Source organism: Muntiacus reevesi, chromosome 8, assembly GCF_963930625.1.
Source record: "Muntiacus reevesi chromosome 8, mMunRee1.1, whole genome shotgun sequence".
Lineage (NCBI taxonomy): Eukaryota > Metazoa > Chordata > Mammalia > Artiodactyla > Cervidae > Muntiacus > Muntiacus reevesi.
Window position 1 is genome coordinate 87519901 of NC_089256.1, and position 13013 is coordinate 87532913.

General features: G+C 41.4%; 1 protein-coding gene and 1 non-coding gene across 2 annotated transcripts in view; one reads left to right on the forward strand and one right to left on the reverse strand.

The window, feature by feature from the left end:
- Positions 1–13013, forward strand: part of PLCH1 (phospholipase C eta 1) — a 228752-nt gene that overhangs the window by 159609 nt on the left and 56130 nt on the right. The window contains exons 8-10 of the mRNA XM_065942637.1: positions 743–946; positions 6601–6721; positions 10933–11104. Coding sequence (XP_065798709.1) covers positions 743–946; positions 6601–6721; positions 10933–11104 — 497 coding nt within the window. The remainder of the gene's footprint in view (positions 1–742; positions 947–6600; positions 6722–10932; positions 11105–13013) is intronic.
- On the reverse strand, positions 1225–1297 carry TRNAG-GCC (transfer RNA glycine (anticodon GCC)). Its single transcript has one exon. It is a non-coding gene; the product is annotated as a tRNA-Gly (tRNA).

The window sequence follows — 13013 nt, forward strand, 5'->3', positions numbered from 1 at the left end:
AATGATTTACCCTAGTGATCATTTAAGTACTTGTAGGACCCTTACATATTTGTTGATGTATTAATGAATGCCTCTCCTACCCAGACACTTATGTTTTTGAAAAACTGTAGAAAAACTGATAGGATTTTCTACATAATCTTACAGCACTTTATGACTTTTATCAAATGTGCTAGCCATTAGCAGCATCTTCCCAAACCAGCTTCATAGGCAAATAATCATACCCTGACTTTAGGCTATGCCTAATTCCTGACCTTGACCTCCACTATGACACAGACAATACTGTTTTTCAAATACTGTTTTCAAATACTGTTTTTCAAAACTGCTACTACCCAAAGTCACATTGCAGTTTTTGACACTGCTTAACCTGGGCAATCCGCTATTGCCTCAGTATTCCCTGAAAAGGTTGTCCTGAAGGTAAATAAGATAAGCACTGTGGACACACTTTGATCTCTTTGGTACTCAGGTTGGAGTCAGGTAAGTATATAGGCTTTATTTACTGATTTATTTTGAAGAGTTTTTTTTTTTTTTTTTTGATGTGGACCATTTGTTAAGCCTTTGTTGAATTTGTTGCAGTATTGTTTCTGTTTTATATTTTGGTTTTTTGGCCTGGAGGCAAGTGGGATCTTAATTCCCCAACCAGGGGTTGGACCCACACCCTCTGCCCTGGAAGGCAGTCTTAACCACTGGCCCACCAGGGAGGCCCTGCCTTTGAAGCCGTAACACTCCCCTTTCTCTTCCAAAGGCTTCACGAGCTTCATGCGCAGTCCTGCTTGTGACGTCTTTAACCCGCTGCACCATGAGGTGTACCAGGACATGGACCAGCCTCTGTGCAACTACTTCATCGCGTCCTCCCACAACACGTACCTGACCGGGGACCAGCTCCTGTCTCAGTCCAAAGCCGACATGTACGCGCGGGTGCTGCAGGAGGGCTGCCGCTGTGTGGAAGGTGCGTGCTTTGCCTGAGCGCCAGTGTGTGCCGGTGAATGTGTCCTTTAGCCAATAAAGTCTAGTGGAAATGATGGAGACCTGAAAAATGCACGCACGCTAAACAAAACCATTTTCCCACTTATTAGAAATTCATTCTTCTTCTTTCTTTTTTTAAAGAGTCAGCAGGACCTTTGTGATCTTTCTTTCTTTTTAAAAAACAGTTGTTTATTTGGACATGTGGGATCTTCCAGTTATAGTATGCAGGGTCCTTTTCTAGTTGTGGTGTGCAGAATCTAGTTCCCTGACCAGGGATTGAACCCAGACCCCCTGCATTGGCAGTGCAGGGTCTTAGCCACTGGACCACCAGGGAAAAGCTCCTCTGTAAAGTCATTCTTAGTTCGTAACTGTCTCCCTCTTCAGTTCAGAAGGGAGAGAGATATGTACTAGCAATTGGGAGGTGCTGAAAAATTGTGATGAACATGGACGCCATGTCCTAGGAAGTTTTTTGATTAAATAATGGTAAAAATAGTTTAGAATAACTGTTTATTTTTAAGATACTTAATGGTGTGTCAGTAAGCCAACATTTATTAAATTTCTAGGCGGTTCCTGGGGGTGAGGACACAGATGTGAGACCTAGTTTCTGTCTTTAAGTAGCCCACAGTCTAATAGAAGAAGTGGACACTAAAAACAATAATATGGCGTGAGAATTCTACCAGTTGATGCATACATGGTAGAGAAGGGGTACAGAGAGTGAAGGGGTGAGGTAAAATGAGATAAGTCAGTCTGGGAATATAGATGAGTTTGCAAGAAGGGGTTTTGAGTGCTATGATAAGGAGCTTCAGGTTTAGCTTTAGGTAATAAGGGTCCTGTGAATTGTTTTAATACCTACAGTGATACGATCACACTTGGGCAGTTTATAAAGATTGCTTGGGCAGCAGTGTAGGAAGATAATTTTTTTTAATGATATATGTTTGTAGAGGGGTAAGAGAGGTGAAACTGGGACAAGGAGAATGGTGGGACAGCTATAGAAATGATTCAAAGGAAGGTTTATAGAAGATTAGATTATGAAAGCTTAGACTAAGTGAGAAAGAGGCTTATATGGATAGTAAAGAAGTAAACTTGCAGGACCTGGCCAGAAAAGTGAATGAAGTAAGGCGTGCAGGGGAGAGCTGGAAGGAGTGATGGAGCCTGAGAGGAAGAACGTGGATGAGTTCAGCTTTCGCTGGGTTGGGTTTATAGTAACTGTAACATTTACATGGATATTCCTATCAGTCAGTTAAATAACAATGTGTGAACTCAATAGTAGGATCTAGACAAGATAAAGATTCCACAATTCTGAGTTTTCTATGTGGTAGTATACGAGATCACTTTCAAAGACCTTCATGGGTAGGTGTATGTGAAAATGTACAAGATCACTTTAGGGGACTATAATCTCCCAAATATCTCCCTCCCCAAACCTGCATCAACAAATTCCTCCTCTATGGTTCCGCCTGAACTTTTCACGGTTGCGATAGTCTACGACTGAATAGCGAAAGTCAAGCTGCTGTTTCTGGAAGGTTTTGTTGAGAAGAAGTGTATTTATCTGGGAGACTTGGTCAGCTTTGTACGTGCTCAGCCTCCTGTTTGAAACTATGGTGTTCACCTTTGGCTTTTAATGTACTGGGAAGGAGCAGGGAATTCACCATGATTTCATCCCCTTTTGGGGGCTAGGTTCTGGTTAATTGCTTCCCATACATTCTAATTTAGTTCTTACAGCACTAAGGAAGATGGAGTGATCTCCTTAAGAAGAGGGGTAGGGTTGGTGACTCAAGGTCCTGTAGCTGGGAAGGTACGGTATTTCAAGGTATGGAAAGCTGGTATTTCAACCCAAGCTGTCTGACTGCGCCACTTTGCTTCTCCAGGAAGCCTGTGTGGTCTTTGGAGGAACAAGCATTGAATGACATGACCAGCCCAAGGTGAGGTCAAATGCGGGCCATCTGGTCACCTAAGGAAGGCCAGAAAACATAATACAAAGCCCAGAGGGAAGGTTGGCTTTAATAGGAGGCATTTGCTTGGCATCTAAATGTCTACATGTTCCTAAAGACTTTAGAACTTGATAACCTGATCTTTCATGCTCTCCTGACAATTTGTCAGACCTGTAATTTGAAGATCTTAGCTTACACTTCAATCTTGGGTCCGGAGGCACCAATCTATAGACACCCAGCAGTGCTTTATCTACCTTGGTTCTGGGTGAAGTTGTTTTTATTGTTAAGCAGCTGCAGCTAGGATTTAAGGAACCTGATTTATTGACTGTAGCAGGTGGTGTATTAAAAACTGCAGACCCACAGGTAATTTTCTGAAGCAGCCCTTGGCACGTATAGTACTTAGAGTTGGAGAGTAATGCTTCTGGACAGGTTCTTCATGGTACTGTGACCTGAAGAATCTCTCCACTTTCAAGCTTCTGTGTTGTTAATATTGTGTTTTCCATCTCTGTTAGTTCAGCTGCAGCAATATCCTTGGTCAGGGTGTATATGGTGTCTTGAGGAACACTAATCAGTTTTGTTTTTGATGAAGTGGGTTTGTCAACAAATCACATAGACTACATTTTTCTTTTTTCTTTTTTACATGGCCTTTCATTTCCCTTGGTTTTCAGCCCTAGTTGCTTAATAAATATGGATGTTCTGTCCAGGGGATTTTCACTCTCATTATAGAACTGATGTTGCATTGCCATCATAATCGGTTTACAGCTTTCCCTGTTATCTCTGGGAGCGCTATCAGGGTGGAACATTTCTAAGTTCCACTGTGAAAAGCTGTCCTGTTAACCTCTCAGCTGGCTCTCAGATCTGACCAACTCTTTGTCAGGGTGCTTTCGGGGGCCTCTATTGTGTGGTCTGATTGAAAAAATGGGCCTGGCTATTTCGTGGCTAGGAAATTGGTTAGAGGATTTCTACTTTGCCAACATTCTCGTCACAGCACTAGCTCTTACAAGAGGTCTTCATGGCCATTTGAACTCAGCTATGGATGCTAGTACTTCACATGCCTGCAACCATTTGGGAGTGTTGTTTTCCTCATTTAACAGACATGTGATAAAATAGACCTAAAACGTGAATGTTAGGAGACCATCCTCAACTATGCAAATTCTCCTTATTATAAATGTTAGCAAAAGAACACCACAAGACTAATGTGGTTACTTATGAAAAGATATTTTTGTGAGTATATGATAATCAAGTTAGGGTGGCTTTGCCTGCTACTTTGCATTCTTTTTCAAAAGATAGTAACTCATTTATGAAGAACCCTGCTATGCCCCTCTTCTTCTAAGATGGGATATAAATTGGGGTATATTGTTAAGTTACATACTTTTGAAACATCTGTTTATTTTTTTTCATGTCTGTATTCAAAGACAAAGAATATAAAATACATGTTAAAAGATGGATGGAGCTTCTTTTATGAGAAGATACCTTCATATATTTGACTTCATTCAGGCCCAAAGACTTCCCTCGTGGCTTAGTGGTAAAGAATCCACCTGCCCACACAGGAGACGTGGGTTCGATCCCTGGGTTGGGAAGATCCCCTGAGATGGAACTGGCAACCCACTCCAATATTCTTGCCTGGGAAATCCCATGAACAGAGGAGCCTGGAGGGCTACAGACCATGGGCTGGCAAAGAGTTGGACACGACTGAGTGACTAATGCTTTCACTTTCAGGTTCTTGCTGGCATTTGAATTTGTGACCCCCTGTTATAAGAAAGGGCCATGACATGAGAGCTGGCAAGGTTATCTATGGGGGATCCTTGTTTAGGATCCAAATCCTTAATTAGGGATTTGACCCTTGATTGGGACTGAAATGAGCAAAGTGAAAGAGGACATGTCAGTTGACCTTAAATGAAAGCAGCAAAGACATGGAAGTAGGATTGTATGTGAGGAAGCTTGCCTAACTGGAAGAAGTCTGGTAGCTTGGTTGTTAGGGGAAAAAAAGTTTTGACTTGTCAAACAGGAGCTAGGATATTAATTAACTAGCTTTTTAAGCAGTTTAGCCTAAAATCCTAGTGCCTTAAAACTAGTGAAGTTTATTTTTTATGTGAAGTCCAAAATAGCTCTTCCTAATTGGGGAGTCTTTCAGGCAGTGATTTAGGGGTGCAGGCTCTTTCCCTCAGCATCTGTGCCATCTTCAGCACAACTTCCAAATCACAGCAGAAGAGGGAGCGTGAATGACTGAATGGCAGGTTTTCATGGACCAGACATGGAGGAGGTGCACATCACTTCCACCCACAGTTCAGTAGCATGTCCTACTGCAAGGGAAGCTGGGAATTGTAGTCCAGCTCTGAACCAGGGCCAGAGAGAAGACAGGCTTAGCTGAATGGCAAGTCTCTAGCACCGGAGATAGGGAGAGATCTTGGGGTTAAGCAGGCAGCAGCTTCCATAGCCTATTTATTAATAAATTTGATATAATCTACTAAGTACATAATATGTACTGGATGCTATATTATGCACTGAATAGGCTTCAAAGCAAAGTAGTGACATGGAGAAAGCAGTGTTTGGAGAAATTAGTCTGTAGTGGAATGTAAAACAAGGGAAGACAAACTTGGAGTCGGGGAGGATGGTGAGGAAGCTTTTGTGTTTCTTCAGCTGGGGGCTAGTGAATTTGTCCATACATATAACACTATCAATAGTGTCAATAACAATAATGATTACTATGTGCCATGCAGGGTTATAATCAACTTCACAGGTACTTATTTATAAATCACTCAAACTTATGATTCAAGTCTTGTTCTTAGTTTTCCTTTTATGGATGGAGAAACAATACTTTACATTATTAAATTATTTGTCTATGTTCACATAAATCTTAGCAGGGCCTGAAGATTTGAACTTCAGAAGTCAATGCTATTTTAGAGCTACTGTAGAATTAATAAAATGGAAATAAATATAATGAAATGAGTTTAATAATGAGTTTAAGTGAACAATAATGAAAAGCCCTGGTTTTGATTTGAGAGGGTCATTGATAATTCATAAAAGAACAGTAAAGTGAATAAGAAGAAGTAAAATTAGAGAAATAATCTGTTAAGAAATGTTGCTATCCTCAAGCATAGTCAGTTGGATTTAGATCAATTTCTCTTTTTTCTTTGAAAAACTTATTTTATACTAGAGTATAGCTGATTAACAGTGTTATGATAGTTGCCGGTGAACAGCGAAGGGATCCAGCTGTACATAACCCGTGTATCATTCTTCCCTAAACTCCCCTCCCACTCAGGCTGCCCATAGTGTTGACCAGAGTGCCCTGTGCTATACAGTAGGTCCTTATTGATTATCCATTTTAAATATAGCAGTGTGTGTATGTCCATCCCAAAGTCCCTAGCCATCCCTTCTCCCCATCCTCCTCCCCACTACCCCAGCAACCATAAGTTCATTCTCTGAGTCTCTTGGATTTCGATCAGTTTCTAGTGAGAGTTCTTGGTAAATGCTAAGCTGATTGTATGACCTCCTTGTTAACTATAAGCATTCACAATAAATCATTTATAATCTTTAATTCCTTATCCTGATAAATATACCAGAACACTCATTTTGGTCTGACATCTCTGTCATGATCATCATAGTGTATAATCTCAAATAGTAAACTTAATACTTGTCCGATATGTCCAGAAATATCGGGAAACGCCAGAAACTTTGAGTTGTTGACGTGATGTTCTTTTTCTGGCAGTCGACTGCTGGGATGGCCCAGACGGAGAGCCGGTGGTACACCACGGTTACACGCTCACTTCGAAGATCCTCTTCAGAGATGTTGTGGAGACCATCAACAAGCATGCCTTTGTGAAGAATGAGTAAGTCGGGCTCAGCTGGCACACGGGGCGCTGCCTGCTGTAACTTGGCCACCAAACCACGTGCTTCCTTGGAGGCTACATCTCCCTTTCTCCTGCCCCAGTTCTCTCCCTCCTTCCCAGAGAAACACTGGGAACAAATAACGTGGGCCCCGCAACCGTGCTTTCTCGTGCTCTCTTCATTTCTTACCCCATTCTCTCTCCACATGCTGCCTCCATGAACAAAGTGTGACCTCAAAGTTTCTAAACCCAGGGTGTACAGTGTCCATAAAGTTTAGAAACGCAGATTACTGTACATATTAAATAGCTTATCAGTATTGTTCAGTTCAGTTTAGTTACTCAGTCGTGTCCAACTCTTTGCGACCCCATGAACTGCAGCATGCCAGGCCTCCCTGTCCATCACCAACTCCTGGAGTCCACCCAAACCCATGTCCATCGTGTTGATGATGCCATCCAACCATCTCATCCTCTCTTATCCCCTTCTCCTCCTGCCATCAATCCCTCCCAGCATCAGGGTCTTTTCCATTGAGTCAGCTCTTCGCATCAAGTGGCCAAAGTATTGGATGGAGTTTCAGCTTCAACATCAGTCCTTCCAATGAAGACCCAGGACTGATCTCCTTTGGGATGGACTGGTTGGATCTCCTTGCAAGTCCAAGGGACTCTCAAGAGTCTTCTTCAACACCATAGTTCAAAAGCATCAATTCTTTAGCACTCAGCTTTGTTTATAGTTCAATTCTCACATCCATACATCAGTATTGTATGGCAATACAATAAAATAATAATGTCTTGGTTTCCAGACTTGTTGGATGTCCTATATATACTGCAGTGTCTGGAATCTTTATGTCACTTGACCTCTCCTTGGCATTGGATGACAGTGAACATTTTCTCCTTAATACTTGCTTTTGGGGGGAGGGGGTCTTCTGTTAAAACACTCTCTCCTCTATTGCTACCATTGCTTCTCACTCTCTTTCTTCAGCCTATGGTCTTCTAGTCCATTTTCTCACTCCTTTAATAGTCACTGTTTCTGGGACTTCTCTGATGGTCCAGTGGTTAAGACTGCACTTTCAATGCAGGGGATGCAGGTTGAACCCCTGGTTGGGGAACTAAGATCCCACATGCCAAGTGGTGTAGTCACAAAACAAAGAAAAAAGTCGTTATTTCCCAATGTGTCTTTGGTCTACTCCTTGGTTATTTGCCAATTATATATCAAGAATGTTCTCCCTAAGTTTCAGAGACATATTGAAAAATTCTTAGTACAGATTCATCTGAGTAGCTCATAGGTACCTGAAAACCAACAAATTTCATTGTTTATTCAGACATTTACTTAGCTATTTAATGGTGCCTACTCTAAGCCAGGCATCCTGTAATAGGTGTAGGGAGCCACAGCACTGAACAAGGATAAAACTCCTGCCAGCACGGGGTCTCCATCCCAAACTGAACTCAGCCTCTCATTCTGCCAGGCTTCCTCTTGCTCTGGTTCGGAAGGTAGCGCTGCTTACCACTGGTTTTATAGAGACTGGGAGTTACTCTTGATTCAGCTAGTCTTGTCAGTTCTTCTTGCCAAATTATCTTTTGACTCCATCGCCTTCTCTTCATTTCCACTTCTCTTTGGTTCATCCTCCACCCGGGAGTCATACCTTTCTTTCTGAAAATATAAGCGGATGTTGTAATTCTTCTTCAAGTCCTTCAAATCCTTCAAAGACTCCCTGTCGTACATAATCACGCCTCCCATGCCGGCCTCTTCTTGCTCTTCCATGTCACCTTCTACCATTGCTCCACTTTGACTTCTGCCATCACAGACAGTTTCCAGAGTCCCTATTGCTTGCACAGCCTCCCCCCACACCAACCCCCTTGCCTGTGCGCTTCTCTCTATCTGAAATAGTCATCCCCATTATTCTACTACCCTAACTCTTGCTCATCCCAGCAGACTGCTTAGGCATTGTCCCTTTGGCAAACTTCCCCATACCACGGTTTATTTAAACGCCCCTTTTCTCTGTCCTTAGTACTCTGAGCATATTTCTGTCATATCATACAGCACTTTCTTGCAATTGTTGGTGACTTGCCTCCTTTTATGTCTTTAGGATCATGAGCTCATTGAAAATATGTGGCTATGTCTTATTCTTTAAAAAAAACAACAAAACTTTTTTTTTGTGGGGGAAGGGAGCACTGTTTGTGACTTGTGGGATCTCGGTTCCCTGACCAGGGAGTGAACGAGAAAGGAGGGAACCTGGGCCACCGCAGTGAAAGCCCGGAATCCTAACCACTAGGCCACCAGGAAACCCCCCTTATTCATTCTGTGCCTGCCATATACCAGACATTCAATAAATGACTTCTGCATTAAAAAGAGGCAAATGAAAATTAACAGTTGCATAAAATTAATTTTATAGACCTTAGTGGCCTATCAAATGTCTAATGTTTGGTCTTCTCATTAATTAAATGTGAAGTTAAAATGTTGTTCTGATAAGAGACACTTGCTGCATAGCAGGCTTGGTTTCTGGCGTCTTCCACATGGAAGAATCTCGAGGACTAAATTGTGATGGGTCATTTTACCCTGATTGCTCCTCATCTTAGCCGGGCTGCTAAAGGATTTGCCCCTGAAGCAGAGCCTTGAGAAGACCTGCTATCTAATTACTCTTGTGACTTGACTGTGCGAACTTCAAGTCTGGGGATCCTTAGGAGAGAAGCACTTCAAATGGAAATAGTCACTAAGCTTGTTTAACACCTTTTAAAAATTCAGTCTTTTTCTTAAGTTTTAGTTGCATCTTTATACCAGGGTTTCTCAAGCCTTGGCACTTCTGACATTTTGGGCCAGGTTATTCTTTGTTACGGGGAACTGTCTCGTGCATTGTAGGACAGTGAGTACGTTGGTGACTGTACTCGCTAAACACCAGTAGCAGTCCCCACTCACAACAGTGTGACCAGCAAACATGTCTTCAGATGTTGACAGATGTCCCCTTGGGAGGGGCGCCACACAGCCGCCCCTGCCCCTGTTGAGAAGCGGTGCTTTATACACCAAGAATCATTAGACACTAAGAGACACAGACTTTTTGTCAACAAATTGATAATTTTAAAATTCATTGCTAGAATTCCCTGATGTGATTGCATAGACAAGTCAGGGTTGCTAGTTTGTTGTTTTTCTCTCTTTCTAACACACTGGGTGAGACCCATGTGAGGACACAAGAGTAAACAAATTATAGTCAAGTAACCAAACCCGCCTCAGTCGCAGAGGTTCATCTCTCATGTTACCTCTGGCATGAGATTTACTAATGAGGATAGAATGTAATTTCAGAAGGTCATAGCCTGTATTGTGGAGCTTGCGCTTGTTATATAAGCCCAGAAATAAAACTTTTTCTCCACACAGACATATTAGGCAATTTAAATATTGGTTTGTATGTTATGAAGAAATCTATTGCCTATTACTTCAGAAGATATGTGATGGAAAACTAGGGGGAAAAATAAGCCTGAATTTGTTTTTCCAAGGAAAAAACAAAGTCAAAAGAGGAGTAAGTTCATGTAATCATCCCTAGTTCCTCGGGCTGTCTGTGATAATCACTTCATGGGGTCTCACATGTCTGCATATAAACCTGAGTGCTAAAGGAGAATGCCTGCCTTTTATTCCCTTTCTAAAAGTAACGACTAGTATATAATTCTGTACAAATAACTTTGAGATGCCTGATATAGGCACTATAAAACATAAATTCCATTATGTTATTTTATCCTCAATAATAATTTTCAAGCTGTGTACTGAATATATATTTTTAGAGTAAATATATTGCATTTAATGATAGTGGTCTCCTAGATGTTTCTAGAATTTGAATGGATGAGACAAAATTACATTATGAGTTTTCTTTCTTTATGTTTCTTATCTCTCAAAATTTTCTCTTTCATTTTTTCTTGTAAAAGAGACATAATACATGTACTGTGTGTGTGCATATATATGTGTGAGGGAGAAAGAGGCAGAATATTAGACTAAGTCATCCCATGTGGATTGGTATTGAGTTCACCCATTATGCCTGGTAAGGTATATTTGGCCAGAGGGGTTTTTTAAAAAAATGTGTCTCTCATTGTTTTCATTTTGGAAGCATTTTAATCATCACCTCTTTCACAAATACTGTCACCAGGCTTGTAAGAACATAATGAACACGGAACGATTTTCAGACGTCCCTGTGAGTTGCTGTGACCGATGCCTTTACAATGTGCTGCTCTTTTCTCAGGTTTCCAGTCATCCTGTCCATTGAGAATCACTGCAGCGTCCAGCAGCAAAGGAAAATTGCTCAGTACCTGAAAGGAATATTCCAAGACAAACTCGACCTGTCAGCGATTGACACGGGAGAGACCAAACAGCTTCCAAGCCCCCAAAGTTTGAAAGGCAAAATCCTAGTGAAGGTAAGCACCTCAGAAATGCAGCAAAAAGCACTCATGATCTGCTAAGCCCTTCCTCTCTCAAAGACTGAAAATGGGTTTATCAAGAGAATGGTAGAGTCAATAACAGACTCAAGGGTGAAGGGTTGTCTAGACTTGTCCTTGCACCTTGTTCCAATTTATTTATAGTCATGCCTTTAGGAAAAGCTTATTACTGACTGAACATGTATTTTGGGGTTTGTTTTTATGAAGCAAGAGCATCAATACTGTGAGCCAAATGTTGAATGTTTTAGTCAGTGGTGGGTCACGCTGGAGAGAAGCCCGTGTACGGGAGACAAGCGTTACATGAGAGGAGAGGCTCCTACTGTCCATATCCAGAAGCGTTTCTTTCAGATTCTTCTCTCCCATTTCAAGCTCCAATAACTGTCTGTCAGAAAAAGTCTTCATGGTTGATCAGCCTGGGTTATGTAAGTGAGAAGAGCTGGCTTCAAAGTGGAGCACAGGCACAGACATAACGCCCCATAGGACTCGTGTGTGCGGAGGAGCAGTGGGCGAATAGAATGACATTTCATGAACAGATCTTCTCAGGGAGGAAACCTGCTTCCTGAAATGAATATTATTAATACAAGGAATAGCCGGGAGAAAAGCTTCTTGAGATTTCAGATTGCTGATGTGATTCACTTAATCCCACTTAATTTTGTGTATTTGGACTAAAAACATTTTGGATAGTTGTATTGTTTTGAAACTGAAAACCTAAGGACAAACAGTAGAATATTAATATTTAAATGGAGCTATATTTTGCTTTAAGAGGTATGTACAGAAACCAAATAGCACAGTGGAGGCCTAGGAAAGTCAGACAGTATAATTTCATAGCAAGAGTTGAACTGGGGTGATAAGAGAGGACAGCAAATGGAAAAGTTGTATTCATCTTTGGAATTGGTCGAAACCTGTTTTTCTGTCAGTTAAATGAGAATTATAGGCTGAATCCATCAAAGAGATGTCGTTGGGCATTTTGTATGTGTGAAAGCATTTTGAATAAAATCTCCAATTATATAATGCAAGAAATAATGTTAAGGTCAGTGTTCCTGAAATCTTGCTAAAGTAAACTCTTGTGATGAAAACTGGGCTAGAAAGTTGGGTTAGAAAGCTCAGGGCCACCTTTATAACCTTGTAAATGTTTTCATGTCTTTAGCCGAGCAGTCAGAAGAATAAACACTGAATGAGTCCATTTGGACAGTGGAACCTAAGGAATATTTGATATAAACTCATTGAGTTCCTTTCTGCATAACTGGGCTTTGGGTTGTTGGGCCCCAAATGCCTGAGGGCGGATGGGCACCAGGATGAATCAAAGCCAAAAGACTTGAGACACTTATTGGAAGGAGTGGCAGTGATGTGGGCTGTGGGTATTTCAAAACAGCTGTGGTCAATTTGCTGGCAGTAACCTTCTCCAAACTTTAAGGAGATTTCCTAGATCTGTTGGGGCAGAAAACTCCCATTTAAAGCAACAACAAGGGAACTGATTTTCCTAAGTTCCTTTAGCATCTGAGCAATCTTTAGCATTGCTTAGATGCTAAGATCCTTTAGCATCTCTGATCCCAAAGGCAGTATTTGAATGACTACTTACTTCTTTGGATCTTTGGAGATGGGCAAGTTGTTCATTATTATAATTATACACACATGCCTTCCCATATATTTAATACATACCAATATTCTTGCCTAGAGAACCCCTTGGACAGCGAAGCCAGGCAGGCTACAGTCCATAAGATTGCAGAGCTGGACATGGCTGAGGTGACTTAGTGTGCATGAATGCACAATACACACACATACACACACATGCGCACACATAAACACACACATACACACAGATATACACAGTAATCTCTCAGTATCCATAGGAGGTTGTTTCCCCATTTGTGATGCTCAAGTCCATCAT